This window comes from Apiospora marii (assembly GCF_038362585.1).
Source record: "Apiospora marii strain CBS 49790 chromosome Unknown utg000011l_segment0_segment0, whole genome shotgun sequence".
NCBI lineage: Eukaryota > Fungi > Ascomycota > Sordariomycetes > Amphisphaeriales > Apiosporaceae > Apiospora > Apiospora marii.
This window is the reverse complement of record NW_027117382.1, coordinates 2,658,372-2,679,008: the sequence shown is the minus strand read 5'-3', so window position 1 is coordinate 2,679,008 and position 20,637 is coordinate 2,658,372. Positions and strand designations below refer to the sequence as shown.

General features: G+C 49.9%; 7 protein-coding genes across 7 annotated transcripts; 1 reads left to right on the top strand and 6 right to left on the bottom strand.

Annotated features, from left to right (window-relative positions):
- Positions 1 to 851: 851 nt before the first annotated feature.
- Positions 852 to 1,743, bottom strand: PG985_013925 (succinate dehydrogenase cytochrome b560 subunit; the record flags this gene model as incomplete). The annotated part of the gene is made up of 3 exons (XM_066833691.1): positions 852 to 1,296; positions 1,404 to 1,485; positions 1,704 to 1,743. The coding sequence occupies 3 exons, from the start codon at positions 1,741 to 1,743 to the stop codon at positions 852 to 854; spliced, it is 567 nt and encodes a 188-aa protein (XP_066678431.1).
- Positions 1,744 to 3,078: 1,335 nt separating this feature from the next.
- PG985_013924 (uncharacterized protein) lies at positions 3,079 to 3,505 on the bottom strand (the record flags this gene model as incomplete). Its single annotated transcript, XM_066833690.1, has 2 exons — positions 3,079 to 3,241; positions 3,336 to 3,505. 2 exons carry the CDS (start codon positions 3,503 to 3,505, stop codon positions 3,079 to 3,081), a joined length of 333 nt encoding a protein of 110 aa, XP_066678430.1.
- A 1,465-nt stretch (positions 3,506 to 4,970) lies between these two features.
- PG985_013923 (uncharacterized protein) lies at positions 4,971 to 6,212 on the bottom strand (the record flags this gene model as incomplete). Its single annotated transcript, XM_066833689.1, has 4 exons — positions 4,971 to 5,571; positions 5,626 to 5,891; positions 5,975 to 6,099; positions 6,158 to 6,212. The coding sequence occupies 4 exons, from the start codon at positions 6,210 to 6,212 to the stop codon at positions 4,971 to 4,973; spliced, it is 1,047 nt and encodes a 348-aa protein (XP_066678429.1).
- Positions 6,213 to 9,195: 2,983 nt separating this feature from the next.
- PG985_013922 (uncharacterized protein) lies at positions 9,196 to 10,546 on the top strand (the record flags this gene model as incomplete). Its single annotated transcript, XM_066833688.1, has 4 exons — positions 9,196 to 9,198; positions 9,241 to 9,395; positions 10,103 to 10,358; positions 10,433 to 10,546. The coding sequence occupies 4 exons, from the start codon at positions 9,196 to 9,198 to the stop codon at positions 10,544 to 10,546; spliced, it is 528 nt and encodes a 175-aa protein (XP_066678428.1).
- A 628-nt stretch (positions 10,547 to 11,174) lies between these two features.
- Positions 11,175 to 11,698, bottom strand: PG985_013921 (uncharacterized protein; the record flags this gene model as incomplete). Its single annotated transcript, XM_066833687.1, has 3 exons — positions 11,175 to 11,286; positions 11,373 to 11,487; positions 11,533 to 11,698. 3 exons carry the CDS (start codon positions 11,696 to 11,698, stop codon positions 11,175 to 11,177), a joined length of 393 nt encoding a protein of 130 aa, XP_066678427.1.
- Positions 11,699 to 13,593: 1,895 nt separating this feature from the next.
- PG985_013920 (uncharacterized protein) lies at positions 13,594 to 14,544 on the bottom strand (the record flags this gene model as incomplete). The annotated part of the gene is made up of 1 exon (XM_066833686.1): positions 13,594 to 14,544. One exon carries the CDS (start codon positions 14,542 to 14,544, stop codon positions 13,594 to 13,596), a length of 951 nt encoding a protein of 316 aa, XP_066678426.1.
- A 2,354-nt stretch (positions 14,545 to 16,898) lies between these two features.
- On the bottom strand, positions 16,899 to 19,697 carry PG985_013919 (beta-1-3-exoglucanase; the record flags this gene model as incomplete). The annotated part of the gene is made up of 3 exons (XM_066833685.1): positions 16,899 to 17,119; positions 17,217 to 19,223; positions 19,310 to 19,697. The coding sequence occupies 3 exons, from the start codon at positions 19,695 to 19,697 to the stop codon at positions 16,899 to 16,901; spliced, it is 2,616 nt and encodes an 871-aa protein (XP_066678425.1).
- Between the last annotated feature and the right edge of the window lie 940 nt (positions 19,698 to 20,637).

The following is a 20,637-nucleotide window of genomic DNA, read 5'->3' as shown; positions in this document are numbered from 1 at the left end:
GCGTAAGATGAGGGGTCGGAGGAGAAGAGAGAGGGAAAGGGGAGCGGAGAGGGGCGAGAAGAATACCTCAGCTTGTAATTATGTATGGCATTGGCGCATCAGGGGAGACAAGGCGTTTTGGCGTACACACCCACCACCACATAAACTGAATGAATGGGTTGCTTTCAGTTGGAAACGATATGCATGAGGGGAAGTTGGTTTGGTTGCCAACAACCAAAAAGATGCGAAGTAAAGCCTGGACAACGCAGTCTGTCGAGAGTCGACGCGTGATGAAAACTCAGGAAGGGCTCGGGGTTTGCCCAGTAGTTTCCCTCGGCATCTGCCCAAAGGGCCAGAAATTGAAATAAAATAATATTAAGTAATGGGCTTGTCTCTCGTGAGAATTGTAACGTGTTTGTAGACGTGGGGGGTCCGCCGGGCGACCAAAAATTCTTGGTTAGCTAGCTGCGTGCGGTCAGTGCTGTATACTCGACGATGCTTAGCTGCTCGGTGGGGGAGTTGCTTTACTGATTTTCACGACACCTGGGAAAAGACTTGTTGACTTGTAAGAAAATGGAAGTGTACATTGGGCACAATGATTTATCTAATCATGCGGGAACACCTATCGTCTCACTCAAACCCTTCTACGCCTTCCTAAGTAATGTTTCCTCCTTTAGTCCACCCGTCTCCAGATCGCCCTATCAACCTGAGCTTTCTCTCATCTCATGGATAACGGCCGCCTGGTGGCAGGCTAAATCTACACGTCCCAGAACTAAGTAATCCCCGGCTGGCTTCAGCAAATACCGAGTTTAAACTGCTGCCTCCTAATCGACTTGCTGCCTCCTATTTCAATACGCCCTTCGTTTCCTTTTTTACAGGAAGAGCACCATACCCAGAGCGGAAACCACGCTGGCACCCAGAATGGCGTAGCCGCCCGACATGACGGACTTCTTGGAGAAGCCCTTGGCGGTGTCCCAGGTAAGGTGGCGCATGCTGTTGATGCCGTGGAAGGCGAAGGGCCAGGCCATGAGGAACTTGAGGGAGCCCTTGACAGCCAGGGGCAGGGAGCCGAAGGCGGCGGCCATCGAGGCCGACTCGATGTGCCAGCCGAACAGGGGGGCGGCCAGGTAGGCCGCGCCGAAGACGTACAGGCCGCCGCTGAAGGCGCCGCCCGTGATGCGGTTCCAGATGGAGCCGCCAAACCACGTCTGCGTCGGGTCGTACACCTGCAGGTGCGGGGAGATGGGGCGCTGCCGGCGCTGGGCGGCGAGGAGGGAGTGGCCGTCGGTCTCGCTTATCTTGTTCGTCGAGGCGGGGCTAGATGTCGGGGGTGCAAGCGCGATTAGCTTGTGATCGATCATGGACAGGAGGGCCGAGAAAGCCTTCCTGCGCGAACGAACGGGTGATGAGATCGTCGGGCTTACCGAGTCTGCATAGTGGTGGTTGCCTTGGCTGCCATGGCGGCGCGAGGGAGGTTCTGGGAGAAGAAGACATTGGGCTTGGCTCCTGTTTACACGGATCGATCAGCGCTGGTTCTCGGGCCATTCGGTCTTGTATGCAAGCAGTTATCTCGGTGGCTCAGCAGGCGACAAAACATCGCGAGATGCAATCTTTCTGCATTTCCACTGAGCCCCTAGACCTCCGCCACTCATTGCATCGTCCAATAAATCGTTCATCTCCAGAAAACCCCGAAGAGAGGTCCGCGACAAGTGCCATTCACTTACCCTGTTGCAGGGCCCGCACGCCGACTCGTGATACGTTCATGGTGTTGTGATGTGTGTCCGACTGCTGCTATAGCTCCTGGTCGTATCGGTCCTCCGTTGTCTGGCGCAAGTCAAGTCGAAGTCGTGAATTGGCGCAGCTGTCTTCAAATGAACATTCAATCGCGAGCAACAACAGCCTGCATCATCGGGACGATCAATCAAACGACGACCTCAAACTAAAGGTGGCCCCACATACTTCCCATCCTCGGCTTTTGGCTGGCCAATGGGACCTATTCAATTTCTCAGAGCACTCTTGCATGCGGCTCGTGGCCCAACACCCACCTTCCGCCCTCACGTGACTGACTGGCTTATGGCGGCTCCAGCCGACGGTTTATCAAAAGCAGACTCTGAGCCTCGAGCTTTATTCCTTTCCTCTCTTTTCCTCTCCAGATAGAACTGAGTGTCCAGATCGTGCAACGCCTCATGGTGTTGCTACTCGGTCAACTGGCGGCCTTCTTGGCCGTATGGACGCTCGGAGAGCAAACATACTTGGGAAAGTAGGATCCTTCGTTAATCTCGGCCTCGCGTTACACCATCACGAGCTCGTTTCATTCTGTGATCTACATATCAAAATCGAAATATCATGCTTTGTATCCGTGATTTTTTGGCTAGATTCACTGCGCACACCAAGAAAAAGGTGATCTCGTCAATCTGATAATCAAGTCGCCTATATGCCAATCGTATCATAATGACTTGCAGCAACGATTGACAATGCTGTTCAGAATGTTCTTTCGCTGTCCATGGTCTAAACTGAAAATGCTTTGTCAAAGGATGTCAATCAGTCTTGTTAGAAACATAACGAATGGCTTGATCTTCACACTGCGGCTCTGGCCGACATACGTCAAAAATGCAAGTTGCCAGTCAGTGTCTGGAATTTGATAGGTGCGACCAACGAGATTGCTATATATACCTTCAAATGTGCAACATCTAACACATACGACCATATCCTGCTGAACACTAGGGATCCCGTCCGCTCTGCCGTATATAAGCAGCAGAGAACCGAATTAGTACTAGGGTCGGTGACGACCTGGGAATCCTCGGTGTTGTATGTTTTTGCATCTTTGCTGCCCTTGGCTACTTTGGTCTGTGAAGACGCACGATGGAAAGAACGAGCAATAAAACATACAGGATTTTGCCAGTTATCCCCAGGTGTGTCATTTTTTCTACACAAATGATCTCTGCGTATTGTGCGGCATATGTCCTGAGAATATTGGACGCGGCAGTATTCTGGTGAGGATCAGTCTATGGCCCTGGAGTTGCCGAGACGGGACCCTCAGGGACCTGCGCCTTGTATTTACTGTATTATCTCTGCGGTGTCGTGACTGGACCACCCTTTTCACTCATCGTACTGAAGTGTGTGCTCGACTCCTTTCACTGCTGGTGGTTTCACATGGCCGGGTGTCAGCGTAGCGATGTCGCGGTTCGCCTTGGTAGACATGATCCTGCCGGCATTCTTTGACCAGGAGAATGCGCCCTTGGTCAGCTCGCTATCTAAGCAACTGATAGTGTTAATTCGATTTTACGCAATGAGAGTAAGTATTGGAGTGAAAAGGAGTGCGTATTCGTGAGCTACTTCTGCGGATCCCATTTTACTGTAGGTGGGGTGGTTGGCCGATCAAGTCGACCGCCCACGCGGCGACCGCATAGACAGTGGCCATGGGGTTCGGCCTGGTGATGAGCGGGAACACACTCGCGTCAACCAGCCTCAAGTTCCTGGTCCCATGAGCCACGAGCCGGCCGCCAGCCTCAGGCAATGGCAGCATGGTGCGCGTAGATTTCGGGTGCCAGCCGCTCAACACCGACGCGTGGACATATTCCCTTATGCTATGAAGATCGGTCGGCTCGGCCTGCGGGTTTGAGTAACGACCCGAGCGGTCCGGTACCGATTATGGCAGAGATGTACGTCAGGTGTCGGATTAAATACATGTCCCGCCAAAACTATCTGTATTGCTAGTTTCATCGGGCCTACTATGTCACTCGACCACACTGGGTATTAAAACGTTCGCCAATCGAGCTACCAAACATACCCTTCTCCCTGTAGTACATAGTCGCACCCAACCCTGGGACCAAGTTCTGATCACCTCCGCTTTCTACGACTTGCAAAGGTAGCCGTAAGCAGCAGCTGCAAACTTAAGTAGCCCCACCAAGAGTGTAATAATCTCTGCAGAAAGTATGATAATATCAACAAGGCTTGGCTGCTCTTTGTTGTTTTGATGATCCTGGTCCGGGGATGGCATCTGGTCATCCTCTCGTGGATGATTCATCTTGCAAGTCTCGACTGAAATGTGTACCGGGCTTTCCCTCTTACGGAGGTTCTCGATGATAGACAAGGCAGACTCCTTAGTCCCATCGTATCGCTCGATAGCAGACCCACATTGCATGGGACCGTACCAGTATTTATGCTGGAGTTGCTGGTGGCGATGCTCCTCGCTTTGGAGAGTCTGGGCCGAGGGGTCGGGTGTCCATCTGGTAGTGACCAGAGTAACTTTGGCGATGCCGTTTTTGCCAGTCAGGTGTTCAATAAAGTCGATCGTCTGGTTGAGAGCCTGTGGTATTGACTTATGTCAGTCTTCCTGCGAGGCTATGAAAGCGGGTGAAGATTGCCCACATTTAGGGTTGTGCCGTATACGCGCGGCTGTCGAATATCGTAGAGATACAAAATCCCTCTTGTTTGATCGCGCCTGTTGAATCTTTTACGAAGCATGCGGATCTCGTTGAGAATCTCTGTGTCCGATCGCGTGCCGTTGCTCTCATCTATACCGGGTGTGTCTATCAAATAAGCGTTCCCTGACCAAGAGCTGAATAAGTAGAATACACAGTGTTGGGTGTCTAGTCAGTCATGTCAATCAAATATCACAGCAAAATCGACTAGAGAGGGACGTACGGGATTCAAGATCATGACCGATCGATGGCGGTTGACCGTCTTCCACGTCCTGACCATTGAGTGAAGCAATGAAGGAGCTTTTGCCCACTCCAGTGGCACCCATGATGGCGAAGATGTCAAGGTTTCCATCAATAAGTTTCTCTTGCTTCGCAAGCCAGGGGGCGTACTTGATCGTGAAAGAGTCTGCAATGAGGGCATGATACATCGCAGCCACAAAGAGTAGAAATGATATTAAGCGTGCGAACAATAGTGTGTTCCAACCCAGACAATGTCGTGTCTGATACCAAATCCAATCCAGAGTACCTGTAGCAATCAATCAACCCAGTGCCTCTTGTCTTTCCATATCAAGTAGACCTACCCTCCTGGTCGGTCAGAGACCGCACACAGCTTGCAAACGGCCTCTTCTGCTTTCGCAGGTACTCTCTCGTGACTGCCGTGACATGCGGGGTCTTGTTCCACTCCTCGAGTCCAACAGCCTCTAGGCCGTGGGTGACGTTGAATCGAAAATACCGGCCACCATCCATTAGGCTCTCATGGCGGAGACTGAACTTCTCGGCAGTGCCTTCGGTCTCGGTAACGATGGCCACGAGGGATTTCTGTAGCACTTTGAAGGGGTCACCTGAGATCTCTAGCAGGCCCGGGTGACCAGTGCCAATGGATACCACGCATTTCACGCATGATTCGACGGCAGCATCGGTCATGGATAGCTTCAGAATCGCCTGGATCTCGTCGAGAGTCTCCTGGACAGGATTGTTTGCCCTCATGGCGCCGTCGATGAATGTCTCCTGCTGGATGGTGACAGGGTCGAAATATCCTGTCGCTGCAGAGGTGGCGAGCGCTGCTTGGACAATCGTCGAGGTTGTGATCTGTCCGGGACTGCGGGTCTTGTAAGATCGCAGTAGAGTAGCAGATTGAGCGCTTGTTGCAGACGTTGTACAAACGGCCCTTGAAAATTCAGTCAATAGGGCTGATGAGACTTGCGGTTTCGACGTTACTTACACTTTACATTTGACGTTGCCGTCGCTGTTCTCCAGGGGTATATCCTGGGGGTCCTCACCCGGGAACCTCTGACTGATGATGTCAAGTATCTCGGTTTTCAACTGCTCAGAGTCGAACTTGGCCTTGATCTCGCGTTTCGCAACGGCATCAGACAGCTGTCTCCAAGCACTAATCTGCTTGCCAAAAACCTGCTTTGCAAGCTTCTCATAGACTTCAATGCATTCACTAACGTCCATTTGAAGCCTACCAAGCATAATGGCGATGATCTAACGGAAATAAGATGTCAGTAATCAATAATACGATGCGATGGGGACCGGCATGTAATACCCCCCCCGGTGCTGGTTCCGACAATAAGGTCGAATATGTCACATGGCTTGACTGGCTGGAGCCCCATATCGTCACGCTCATAATTGACTTGTTCCATCAACTGCTTCAGGATTTGCAGTGACGATAACCCGCGGATTCCGCCACCATCTATGGAAATTGGTTATGCTTGGAGAGATAGTGAACTCGGGGACCTGAGGAACTTTACCTAGCGAAAGAATGGATTGGTCGCGCGGGTGCGCCGAAGGGGCGTTGGAACTCATCATGTATAATGAGTGTATCGAAATGAGTTTGGGAAAACAACGAGTTTGCTGCACTCAGAATGATGACGATTGATAGATGTAGTTGGTCCAGTTTCACAAGGAGAAACCTGCCTTATATGGAGCAACAGTCAACAGGAAACCCCAGTCGCCCGAGCATGATAAGGGAAGGGAGATTTCAGCCAGACGCGGAGAAGAAAGAACAGGATAGCCTCAACCTCAGCCTGAAGGATTGGCGCTTGTAGTGTGATATTGTGAAATATAATATGATATGCATATTGTTCATCTAACTTGTCGGTCGAGGTGGCTCAGCCTGATATTGCTCATTGGTCATACATGTATATCGCCAAGGCGCCTAATGTCGAGCTAAAGTACCGAGCAACCTCAGCTGAAAGCCTCAGCGCTTAAAATAGACGCATGTCCGTCGATGGCACCGGCAAATATAGCGGCTGGGCCGTGTGAAGTTGCACCGTTGTGGCAGGGTCGGTGTGGCAGGGCCGACTAATAGTTGTATAGGCCAGGGTGCCCGGATCAGTTTTGCTGGATCAGGAAGGTAGGTACCGGATCACGGGTTTTCGCCTCCTAATCACTAGCCCAACCCTGCCAGGTGCGACAGCATATTCCCGATCATAGTTTAAGCGATACTTGTCACTACTGCGATACTCGCCTTCGCCGTAGCCGTTCCCGTTTCTGCCTTTTCTTCACGCTGTTGCTTTTCCATTCTCTCCCATCCACTCTTCCGTAGAGCCAGCACCTTATCAAGACGATGGGACTCAGGAAGCCTGCTTATTAAGCAAGCATTAGAGATAATTTGACCATTAACGTTGGTTGCGTGTCTTGAGCCAGGAAACAATGGCGGTGGTAGTTGTTTCTGGCGCACCAAATCTCGGTTGTCGGAGATCTAGAACCAACCTAGTTCAGCCCGGTAGTCCACAAGCATGTCATCTTCTAATTTACGCGGCGACTAGGTATTATACATATCCCAGTAAGGTCATGTATTAACCTAGACGAGGCTATATAAGCTGTTTCGGGTTAAACGAAAATATAATCCATGTTTCGTAGGCTTCGACAAATTTCTTTAAGCGCGCCTGATTCTGGTAAAGGAGCTCCTCGTCATCCAAGGCGCCAAGAGGGATCATGGCTTGCTCGTCGAACAATGCAAACCACTGCTAGTTCTGGTTGGGATACCGCCTGGCCCATACTGGACACCCAGTGTAGCTGGAACTGTGTCCCCTGCGAAACGAGACGCCTGTTCGGATTCCGATCCTGTGCTTGTTTTTTTGAGAATCGATAAGATCACGTGCTTCCCAGGCTCGTGCTCGCCAAGGGTTTACTCTCTCTCCCACTAAGACGAAGAGACGGGCCCCATACGCTCTTGATTTGGTGAGCCTGTGGCAGTATAATTTCACGGCGTCCGACGCGTCCCACTCGGCTATAGCACTGGACGTGGGCGTCGGGACCAAGTGGTAGCTGTTTCCACGATGAACTTCTCTGCGTCACCATCGCTCTGGAGCAAGGCTGACAAGAGGCTTGGTCCATAACAGACACAAATAGTTAATTAGTGGTCTACTCGCATGTCACAATCTTAAATGGACGCCATTATCGGGGTTAGATGGAGAAAGGAAGACTATGGAAGTAATCAGTCAACAGGGTAGTAGTAGAAGCTATGTCAAACAGAGCATGCATCAAAAGGAGTCAGACGACTTTTGTGTGTCTGTTCTCATCTCATAGCCTTCCTTTTAGCTATCGAATCTGATATATCAGTCTACTGGTAGCATTGTGACCTCGGCTGCACTAGCCGACCCTTGGTTTTAAGGCAACTACTTTGTATCCGTACGACGCGCTTATACGAAAGGGGTGGGGCGAACTTGCAGGTGATATACCTAACATGCCAATATTCGACCGGGTCATGCTTCCGAGTTCGGGGCGCCCAGGCCTCATCCTCCATTGGCTCTTTCTCAAGCCGTGTAAGAGCGGGGTCACACAACCAGCCCATAGCGCCAATAATGAATCGCAACCGAACATTGCATACGCATAGGTCGATCTGCAGGACTTTCCCGCTCAAATTTACACTGTAATCTTACGTGAGATTCAAACATGGAGAACTAGAAGCATGAGAAACACAATGGATCGTGGGGGAGGATTAGAGCGGAGGTTGAGGAGCTAAAAAAAAAAAAAAAAAAAAAAAAAAAAAAAAAAAAAAAGAAATCATTCTGTTAGTACTTACTATATAAGCAGCTCCTAGATTTAAGATTTATTAAAGGACTAGTCGTTTATATATATAAATAAAAGAATATCCTTTTAATTAAGTAATAAATTATAATAAACTTATTAAATAATTAAATTAAATTTATTTATTACTTCTTTTAAACCTTTAAAATAACTTAATTAATAAAACATTACTTATTACTTTATACTTTAAAACTTAATAAAATTAATATTATTAAATAATTAACTAATTAATTTATATTTTATAATATTATTTAATATTATAGTTTATATAAAGATATTATTTTTAATAGTAATATTAATAAAGTTTTTTTTTTTAAAAGAGATATTAATAAGGCTTTATTTTTAAAGGTAATAAATAAAGTTAAATTTAATTATAGTATATAATAATATATAATAAAAAATAATTATAATAAAGGATAATAATATAATATAATAATAATAAATTAAAGAATAATTTAAAAAATAACTTAAAGGATAAAGTTTAAAACTCTAAAGTTAAGTTTAAAAAGGTTAAATAAACTTATATTATAAAGTTATTAATAATCTTATTAATAAAAACTTTAGAATAATAATATCCTATTAGACCAGCCTTTAGCTTTATAGGACCGGCCCTTAATATTATAAGAATATTATAAGATTAAAGATATTTTAACTTTAATTTAATTATATAAATTAATTAATAATATTTTCTAATAAATCGATATTAATTTATTAATATAGTAGTATTAATTAATTAATTAAAATATTAATTAAAATGGTTAGTTGTTTAACACTATTGGGTAAAATAAAGAGTACCCAGCTCACTCTCCTGGCACTTTTCGTCTGCATTGGCGCCAGCCCTGTGCCCAAACTCCAAGGCGGGGCACTGGAGCGAGCCCTGGCGAAGTTCAACGCCCCTGAGCCGTGGGAGAAGCGCAGCCCTCAATTCATGATTGACGGATACGAAGAAACCATGTCTGCGGATAAACGTAGTCCTCAATTCATAATCGACGGCTATGGGGAGACTGCTGCTGACGCTTGAAATGGTTATCAACTCATCGCTCGCAGCGTTTGCTGTTCAGTGAGCTGGGAGTGCTTCCTTTGTGGGGTGGCGTGGCGTTGAATCCATCGTCGCCGTGGTGGTCCAATCGTTTAGAGCTCAAGCTGTGTTGCAGATCTCGGTGGCTGGGCTATCTCTGTTTGGTGCTTCGCTTGGTGCTTCTTTTGCCAAGTGCGGAGAAGGAGGTTACGCCTCTTGATACAGTAGGCATGGGAATCTACATAATATGTACTTAGGTATGCAGGAGACACAGTACATCTTACATCATAGGTCCCAGGACTCGGGCCGTCAGAACCTGGTTTGTGTGCATCTCATATCATCAACGTAACTGTCATGTACCTGCAGCACTTAATTAAAATCACCCTTGCACAGGTATCGTATGACAATGTATGAGTAGATGATCAGTAAATGCCTTCTTGCTCCCACACACTCTTTTCCTCTTTCCTCTCCTTTATCACTCCCACATTGAGTATCACCGCACACCTCTCCCATTTCTTTGAACGGTGAATAGGTCGACAAATCCCCGGTACCATCAGTCTAATTCCACTTAAACCATGTCGTCGGTTCCGCCCACCCCTCCTCTTTAGAAATACAATGCCAATTGCCACTGCGGCACGGTCAGGTTTTCCGTATCGATTCCGGATTTGACCTCGACCAAGATTGTCCAGTGCAAATGCTCCATTCGCACCAAGAACGGTTACCTTTTCGTGTACTCCAAGCGCCAAGACGTCGTTTTCCACTCGGGTGAACAGCACTTGTCCTACCGCTTCGGCGACAGGAAAAAGCCATACAAGTTCTGTCCCTCTTGTGGAACAAGCGTTCTTATCGACTTCTCGGAGAGCGCTCGAGATGTAGACCGGGCGGTCACTGCGATCAATGTGAGTGTCAGAAAAGGCGGAAGATAAATCTACCTACCTATTAGGAACCCCTGACCTGTCTAACACACACCAAGATTAGGACATTTGTTGATATCGAGGATATTCTGGGTGGATTGGACTTCAAGTCAGTTGATGGAAAGAACAAGCTTGGTCCGGCATATTCTATTCCTGCTCTTCCCAACGAATAAATCTGGGTTGGGGGAAGGTGGGCGGCTACTCCAGTGCCACCTTCGAAGACCGTAGCAGGGCTGAGTCCCAGACTTTGGCGATACCATCACCGCATCCGAGCGGCTGTTCAGCATAAACTAGGTCCCAGGCTCACGTGGTGCCTTGCTGTCAATGAAAGCATTAATTGTGTAATTCGTTGTGAAGTATCGTTCAGTCCCTCTAATTGGTTTCTTCCCTGGTCCAGTTTTAGAGTATTACCTCTATTTCTAGATCTGTGTCTTATAATGAAATGCGACTAACGAAGAATTTCAACGCGTCACGGCAGATAGAGTACTAATGCACTAGCTACGCAAGAGACCGATCAGGCGCGATATATTGTCCAGGGTACCATTCAGGCATTGGGACTCCGATTCGTGTATATTGATTACTGCGGATTCGATACCCCCGTCCACCTGGGAAAGTACGGAATTAGAAACATCCCCCACCAGCAAAGGCGCCTTATGTTCTAACTACATGAATCTCGAATTTGCTTGATAAAGAAGGGAATAGGGGGGAAGCCCCCAAATGGGATGGGAAAGGAAGCTCTCTCGGGAGAGGTGTAAACGAATGTGTAACACCAACAAGACGTCCCTGATTCGACCTCGAACACTAGTTCTGGTAGCACTTGAATGAGGTGGCTTTGTTCCTCATGTTGCCGGGAACGTTGGAGTTGCCCGGGCCGTAGAGATCGGGTGTACTGTCGCCATTGCAATGGTTGGAGCTATTATTAGAGAGAAGAAAGCTGGGTTAGTTTCTATTTGGTACGGAACCAATAGTTAACACCGAAAGACTGGGGAGACTGCTCACTCCCAGAACCGACATCGAAAATGGTCGGGAATGTTGATGGACCGCATGTTGTTGTCAAATTCGGTTTTGGAGTAGCCCCCTAGGGTTCGATGGATGCCATGGTAAGTTATGGTTTCTACCCGCCCCTTTCAGAGCAACTCAGAACATTTACAGGACTTACGACACTGCGTCTGGGTGTCAATGCTCGGGGTCATGCATATACCCTTGAGGTCCTGATCTGTGCAGATCTTGACCATGACGGAGACACGGGTTTCGAGTGTGTTGGGGGCGGCACCGGCCGTGGCGGCAAGGCCGACGATGGCGATGATGTTTACCAGAGAAAGCATGGCTGGAGAGGTGAGAGCGAATAGGGAGCGATAATACTCAAGGACTGTGTTTACGGAGATTCTCGATGTTACGGGCTTCGAAACATGGGCAAGCAACTGGACTCCAGGTGGTCTTTATATACCTAACCTTACCCTCCATTCAGGGGGAGTAGTTATTCTTCTTTCTTTGCTTTTCACTGGCTATATCACGTCAGCCCAACAGAAACAACCCATATAATCATTGGATAGGGCTTACTCCAGACTAAATCACATCAACGCCTCACGCTTACAGGAGAGGGACGCATGTTTCACTCTGGCGCCTCCCCAATCGTCAACCTTTCCTCCCTTCCGCCGGGTCCGACTACCTCGCCCTTGTTTATTATCATGTCGAAAAGGTCATTCAATGTAACGGTAGGCTGGTTTGAACGCCGATCTGTAAGGCGTATGCGCGAATAGTGTTTCGGTCGAGAGCGAGAATGCATCGCCTCTCCCAATCGGCTGATACGGAAATGCCTGTAAAGGGGTGATATGTGCTGTGGTCAGAGCTGGAAGCAGAAACGCCTCATGGTATATGTATGCGGTCATCATAGCCCAGTTCGTGAGGCTGAGAGAAGAAAGGTCTTTGCTCCGAACTTCCCCAGCCGTCTGCTGTACATCACGTTTTCCATATTTACCTTTTGAGGTGTCTTCGCTTTGGTTAGTTGTACATGATCTCTCGAGGTATGGAGAGCATACTCGCTTAACAGAACATACCATGCTGGACATAGAAGATATGACCAAGAAGGCCAGATTACGACGACGTTGGCCCCTTTCCACGTAAAGATGGAAACTCCTAGCATCGTGGTGACACACGAGGTAATCTTGACTGAAAACGAGACAGCTTTACGGCGTATTACATTCCATACAGTAGCCTCGATATGAACAGTTGCCCCGGCTCCCGGATGGCCCGGATCACAGCGTAGCACAAACTGCAGTTGTCATTAAAGGATCTCAGAAAGTAAAAATACCGCTGATCATGTGGCGAGGCCGGCGCCCGACCGCCGCTGATGGCGGACAAGCCTTTTTCGTTTGCCATTGCCCGACATAATGGTTCCTATCAAAGTCGTCTTCTTAGTACGAGTGTGATATCGAATTTCTACTTTTTTTCATCTTTTGTTTCGGGGACCGCTTCGCTCCACCATCTGTACCACGGGAAGGGGTCCGTTCCGAACGTGAAACGGCAAACCTCCGGCCGTGCCATCCAAAGCTTGACCTCACCTGTCACAATTTGGCAGACGCATTGTTCCTGTCGCTTTGACGATCATCTAAGCAAACTTATTAAGCATAACAGCCTCATCATCTTGAATGGTGGGATGAAATGCCATCCGATAGTTTCGGGGAGATGTTGTTGGATGATCAACTAGGTGACTGAATGGCAAGCAGATTGGCCGAAATTGCATTTCAAATAGGGAGTGTTAATACCAGAAAGCCCGGTTGAGGAAAAGATCAGAAAAGGAGATCGCAGTCAAGAGCACGCATGGAAGACGGGAGTGTTTCGTCGACGGGTATATATAACTGTGTATCTACAAAGATCAAAAAGGAATGTCCCACACCCCTCCTATTCCATCCCAGGCGGCAGCTAAGTCGCCTGCTGGTAACCAGAGGAGGGGCCAAATGCTGATCCGTCGTACATGTACATACATCATCCATCCATCCATCCATCAAAGCAGTGTACAAAAACAAATCGATCGGTTGCCAAAATCCAAATCCTCCGCTCTTTCCATCCCCCCACCGTCGGAGTGAAGTGTGATAAGAAATAATAAGTACTCCCAGCGCCGGTGCCGCCGCCTTCCCATCATAGGTATATTCCATTCATATCCCGTCTATAGTCCAACGACTAAAAGGAAATCCGAACCAATGAGCACACAAGGAGCCGCTTATTCGAGGCTCTGGCGGGCCTCCTCAGCTCGCTTCTTGATGCGGTAGGCGATGGCTCGCTTGCGGGCCGCAGTGGACTGGGTGAAGGCGGCGGAGCCACCGAACGGGCCGGCGGGGGTGTTGTTACGGACACGGACAACACAGACGTTGTCGGCACCGCCAACGCTGGCGTCGCAGGTCATACCCTGAGGCATGGCGACCTTGACGTCGAAGTCGGTCATGGTAGCGGTGGAGAGACCGGCAATAAAGCCAGGGACATCCTGGGTCACCTCGGCCGTCTTGAAGGCAGCCATGTCAGTACCACCGGAAGTGCCGTCGACCATGGCCTCAAGGGGACCAGCGCCGTCCTGGTTGATCTGGCGGAATTGGAGAGTGACCTCGCCGTTCTCGTCGGCGGTGGGGAGGCCCTTCGAGGCACCCTGGCCAGCAGTCGATGCGACGTTGGTCTCGGCAGCGGTCTTGGTCTGGACTCCCTTGGCCTTGGTAGCGCCATTAGCGCCGCCGGCACCGCCGCCCAGAAGACCGCTCAGGAAACCTCCTTGGCGGCGGAACTTGGCGCTGTTGACACCGCGGGTGTTCTTGGAGCTCTTGGAGGAGCTCTGGCCGACGTTGGCGGGGATGTTGTCCTCAACACCGACACCGGTGCCGTTGTTGGTAGGGGCGGCACCGCCACCCATGAAGCTGGCGATCATGGTAGCAGCCTCGACCTTGCCGTTTCCTTGGGTGCGGCCAAGGGGACCGGCCTTGCCGGACTGGATCTCGCGGTCTCGGATGATGGCAGTGTCAGCCTGGGAGCCGCAGCCGTTGCTAGAGCAGTCTCGGGGAGTGCCATCGGCGACTGTGAGACCGGGCATCTCGACTCCGTTGGCACCGACCACCTTGGTGACCAGGCCGTGACCAGAAACGGAGGCAACGAGGCCGGCAGCAGCGAGGACGAATGAGTAACGCATCTTTATGGTTTGGTATGTGGGTTATTGGGTGGGTTGGAAAGGCGAGAAAGGGGAATAAAAAGGTGGAAAGGGTGTAAGCTTAAAATGCCACCGGGGCTTGTGTTGAAGTAAATAAGAAGGGGGGAAGGAAGAAGAAGATCGAAAGACACTGCTTTGATGGTGATGATGTTTGATGATGATGAGGAGGAAATAGAACCCTTACTCTCGAGAGGAATAGGGCCCCTTTATACAACCAGTGCCCGATGTCGACTTCGTCTGATACTTCGACGCAACTTACAGGAATGCCATCACCATGTTCACCGGACGAGCTGACCTCCGGACCATGGTCTCAACCGATGGGATGGAAGGAGGTTGGCTAGTGTTGTTTTCGGCGCAAGGCAAGGGTTGTTGTTTGGAGTTTCTCCTCTGCGTCCATGCTCGCAGCTCCACCAGACGGGAGAGGCGCCACGATACGGACACATACAGTCAAGATACAGCCTACCTGGGACGTCAAGGCGAGGAGGCTTAAGGTATGGTGATGATGGTGGAATGATGGGGAAGTGGAAGCCCGGCGCAGTAGCAACGGAAGGCAGTCTCAGACGGGGCCAAGCTAGACCCAGGGAGCGAATCGCAAGTCCGAACGGGTAGAAACAGCGGGTGACAGCCAGCTCCTGGCCGCAGGTGGAGGCTGGAGTTACTGTAGCAGTCCATCTTTGACAGGCTGGTGGACGAATCGCATCACAGGAAGACGAACCCCAGTTTGGGAACGGAGACAGTGTTCTGCAGTGGAAACGGAACGCATTACCGTCTTGGCAGAGATCACAAACATTTCGAGAGTCTCAGGTCTCAGGTGGGCCCAATTGGGTTGGTGTGTGCCGCCGGGTTGGTCAATGAACTTTTAGAGGGTGTTCCCTGGGTGGAGTTTCCTCTTCGGCCCCTGCATCACTAAAAAAGGCTCAAGCTTTTTTCGTGGGGGTGGTCTCTATAGTGGAACAGTAGCGGCCGAGATAGACCCCCTGCGCGAAGCCACAATTGTATGACAAGTATGAGAGCACTCCGACGGCTATAGAAAGGGCTCACTATAATAAAAAAATAAGATTATTATTTTTTATTTAAATTACCCTTAATTCGATTATTTTTAATACCCCTTAAAGCCTTTTATAAACGTATATATATACTTTTTTTAGCTTTAATTAAATATTAATTCGAAAGTTTAGTTAACGATGAATATTAACTTAAATATTAGCTTAATTAAAAAGGTTCGATTTAATTCCGTACTTCCATTACCCTTATCGCTAACCGGGTTATATACTTTCGAGCCAGCATTCGAACCAGCCAATATTCAAGCCAGCTAATATTCGAACCAGCTAGCATTCGAACTAGCCAACATTTAAGCCAGCCAGTATTCGAAAAGCCGGCATTTAAACTAACATTTGAATAATCGGTATTCGAGGAATTAGTATTCGAGCAGCCGGCGTTTAAACTAATATTCGAAAAGCTAACATTTAAGCTAACCTTTAAACCAGCTCTTGTTTTTAACCGATAACTACTAATTAATTACGATTAATATCGATTTTCTCCCATTAACATTAATACCGACGGCTAAAAAGTATATTAAATGTATTAATAATAATAAAATTAATTAAAATTAAGCGTTAAAGGGGTTAATATATCGAAATTTTAGCGTAAAAATAACTATTTTATTTTTTTATTATAATAAACCTTTTTTACAGCCGTCACTCCGAAGCTTCCAGCTGTACTGCAACTTCCATACACCCATTGGATTTCACCACTGTCCAAGGAAGGAGCCACGGGGTAGTGCGATGAGGCAACCGGGGCATTTGTGTTTGCCGATCTTCCATTACCCCCCATCAAAAAGCACCGACGGCACATCTGTGCTCAGAACAACTTGGTTTGGGATCTGCTTCTTTTTTGCTACACTGCCACCTGCCAACCCGGCAAACGTGACATGCCCCACTCGAATGATGAGCCTCCGGATCGCGTACTCATGCTGGATGCGTTTTGTGGACGATCGCCCCTGGATTCCGGGTGTTTTGCTGCTTCACCAAACCACCTGGTTATGTAAGAAGATCCTTTTGTCGCGCTGCTCGACTCTTTTGGGCAATGAATGCGAAAAGAGGAGCTAAACAGAGGCCTCACAAGCCGACATGGCATTCACGATCTACCGATGGCCCCCTCCGAGGCTAGTTGTTCTTATGGATCGTGGCCGGCCGGCAGTGACGGCAACATCTCATTATCATTACTTAGTTTCTTATTTTCAATTAACCTTAGGTCCCCCTTTTTCGTCACATCATGGAGCCCATAGCGGCGTCATCCCACCTATGCCCACCTTCCTCGAGCCTTCCTCGCCCTAACTAGCTTCTGAATAGCGCCACGTTTGAGATGAAGCCAGCCTGGTTATCCTCCCAACTGGCGAGGTCGCTACCGTCCTGAGTGATCATGTGCGTCGTCCCAACCGTGTTGAGATTGTACACAGATACGCCACTCGACTCGATGCTGAAGATACGCGACTGGCACTTGGTGCTGTTGCCTTGGTCGGAGCAGTGCACATTATTGTTGTTGAAGAAGGAGTACACTGCAAGACCTCATTAGTATCATGTTCCAAGATACGGCGACGGGATGGATGTCTGATCATATCATATCAGGCCACCACAGGGCAGATAGCAACTTACTTCCGGCGCCGTAGACCAAAATGTCTTTGCTGTTCACGATACGCAGGCCCCAGCCGTCCTCGCCTTGCTTGAACTCGGGGTCGTTGTACTTGGAGACTCGCGGGAATGGGACCAGGGCATCTGGGTTGGGCTGGTAATAAGCCGTTTCGGTCTGGATCTGGCCCATGAACACATCTCTGGTGCTCACGAGATTGTACTCATAGAGCGCATGATGCTCGACCCCAGACCCCACGACCCAAACGCCACCCAGAACGCTCTCGATCAGCATGCCTCTCCCGGCATACACGGTGATCTGGGTTTTGTTGGCATCATCAACATCGTGGTCGGCAATCCAAATCCAGCAGTTCTCCATGTACAAGCCTGAGGCGACCGGAGTCACATGGACGGACATGAAAGCGCCGACACACTCTTCCTTCACGGCGGAGGTGACGAGGACTTCGGGTGTTTTGATGCACTGCTCAACTTGGAGTTGGGATCCGGCGAAGCCTCCCACACGCACATGGACATTCCACATACCCGAGGCGTCACTGGGCTTAGACAAGATGTTCCACTCGATGAGTATGGCACCGGCTTGAGCACCCTGAGTGCTGACAAACATTTCGGACCACTCGACTTGACCAACTTCACCTCCCGCAGCACCAACTTGCACGACAGGTTTCGGGTCTTTCATGTTGTTGAAGAAGGCCCCAGACGACATGATGACAGGCAGAGCCTCTCCAATGATCTTGGAACCCGGGGGAACGTACAAGGTCTTGGTTACCTTGTAATAACCGGCGTTTACCAGTAGGACCTTGCCGCTCTTCGCTGCTTTGAGTATAGCAGCCTGCAGAGCCTCTGTATCGTCAGTGTGGCCATCACCAGTGGCGCCCTCGGCACGAGCGACGACGAAATCCGAGATCGGCAGGTTCTCATACTTGGGCATGGAGCGCTGGTAGAACCCAGTCCCGGTTGTTAGGCTGCCCGGTCGGCTGTGAGGGCTGATCTCTCCCTGGAACACGTCGCGTTGGCCCTTGGAGGTGTATTGGCTTCCTTGGCCCCATGCGGCGATGTTTCTGGTTCCAGATGTACCCTCAAGAAGCGTTGTGCCCGAGGGGCCCTCGACGACTACACGGACATTGGCGAGAGACACGTTCTCAAGGATGAGGGCACCGCCCGCCGACTTGCTCTGGGTGGTTCGAGCGGTGATGACCGCCTTGTCCGTGTTGGAAAACTCACTATCGAAGAGGACGACGGAAGCAACGTTGGGTTCGCCCTTGTCGGTGACGGCGGTGAGGTTCAGGCCTACGGTGCAGTTGTTGATCTTGAGCCCGTAGTACGTCCAGCCCCAGTCCCACAATTGGTCGATGGCGGTGGCGACGTTATTGAAGGTCAGGTTTCGCATGGTGAACTGCTGGTTGCCAATGGCCATGCCCTGGGCGCCTCCGGTAAAGGAGAGGTCGCTCATGAAGCCACCGGAACCCTCGGCGATGAAGACACCTTGGTGCTGGGTGCCAGAAGCCTGCGACAGTTTGAAGATGATGTTCTGGAGCAGTGTGGCTTGCGAGACCGTCCAGTGGATGCCGGCCACCTGCAACGATGGCCGGACCTCGGTCGTGTCGATGATGACGTTGCGGACTTGGGTCCAAAAGACGTCGGTGGCGCCCCAGCCGAGCTGGCCGTTAGATCCGTACTGGTTCCCGTCAATGACCCAGCGAGCTTTGAATCCGGAGCTCCCCTTGATGACGGGCATGCAATTGGGATTTCCCACGATCTGGGTGTAGTAGTAATTGACGATGGAGTCCGAAACGATGTAAGTGCCGTCAGGGAAGTAGACCAGGGCGGGACTGGTAGTCGTGGAAGCACACTTTCCAGGGGCGCACCTGTTCCCGTCGCTGATGGCGCGGTTGATGGCCTCGGTGTCGTCGGTCACACCGTCGCCCTTGGCGCCGTAGTCCATGACATTGCGGAAGACCTTGTAGTCTGCCGGGTTCGCGTTGAAGGCTGCGATTCCCTGGGCCTTCAAATCCTCTATGGAAAGATAAGGTCAGTTTGCTCTTTGCGATACATATTGCTCAGAAGGCGTATTTGCAACCTGTGAGCACTTGAAAACGTACCTAGCCAGTAGGCGCAGGCCGAAGGCGCGGCTGACGCCGAGCTTGTTGCAGACGAGCTGCTGGCGGTGCTGGAAATTGTAGACGATGCAGTTGACCAGGTGGCAGACGGAGAATTAGAGGTGCTTTCGCTATACGAAGAGTTCGAAAAGTGGCTGGGCAGGCTATTGCTGTAACTGGTAGTGGCCGAGGCACTCTTGGGGGTCGTGGCCGGAGCTGTGTCCGAGGCAGTGCTCACGGATACATCTTGTGAGGAGCTGGCGGTGGAATACGCACTGGCGCTGGATATCCCGGCTGGGACAGACGACGAGAGGTGCACCGGGATACACTTGGCCAAAGTGGTAGGTGCCGAAGCAATGAAAGATATTGAAATGACGGACTGGACGCGCATTGTTGCAATGAAAGTCACGGGACAGAATATCCCAATTATAGTATAAGTTTAATAACGAGTGATGGGACTGTCGTCGACGACCTCGAAGGCGACGAACGACGGGAATTATTACGGAGGAGGAAACCACGTTGATCCTGCCCTCCCTGACAGGAAATCTCGTGAGCCAACATCAGCGGCATTGGGCCTGCATATGTATTGATTGTATTGTTGAAAATCCCCTAGAAGTTCTTCCCCCGGCACGGTACGGCACGATCAACATACTTTCCTTCTGTCGCGGGTTGTAGGCGATGCATGGGAAATGAGTGGCGGCCTCGGCGCTCCCAAAGCGGCGGGTGGGCAGCTGGGGAAGAGGGAGACTAGCGATGGGCCCTGGCCGTGATGACTTGCGGGCGCATGCACACACTCACCAAATACGATCAGGTATCACAAAGAGCGCCTCCTCCGCATTTTGGGTTTCTGGCCGTTGCGATCGGGTGGAAGTTACGAGATGAATTAACGTTGACGGTAACTATAGATAGGTCTTTGGGAATTCGTATAGAGAGAAGAGGTTTCTCGCCGTCTATCTCGTAGGGGCAAGCCTGCAAAGCCCTCTTTTACCACTAAAGTGATAGGTGTTATTTCGCTCTCGATGTCGTGTCGCTTGCCCTGTTCAGCTGGGCATAGATGCGTACGCGACGGCATTTGATCCCTCCGCATGCCTCGGCAATCAAGTGGCAGTCGTTGTTCTGTTAGGTTGTCGAAAGGGAGAGAAACTCGCACCAATTGGATCGGTCGGGTGCCTGGTTTGTTCTCCCCCACGTGTTAGGCAAGCACCCAACTCAGCCAATATATTGTGCTTGCAATTTCCAACATGCATGGAGCCGATATCCGTGCTGACAGCTTGCCACACACCCCTCGTTTGCTATTGCTCTTCCTTCAACCTCATTATCGATATGTTGGC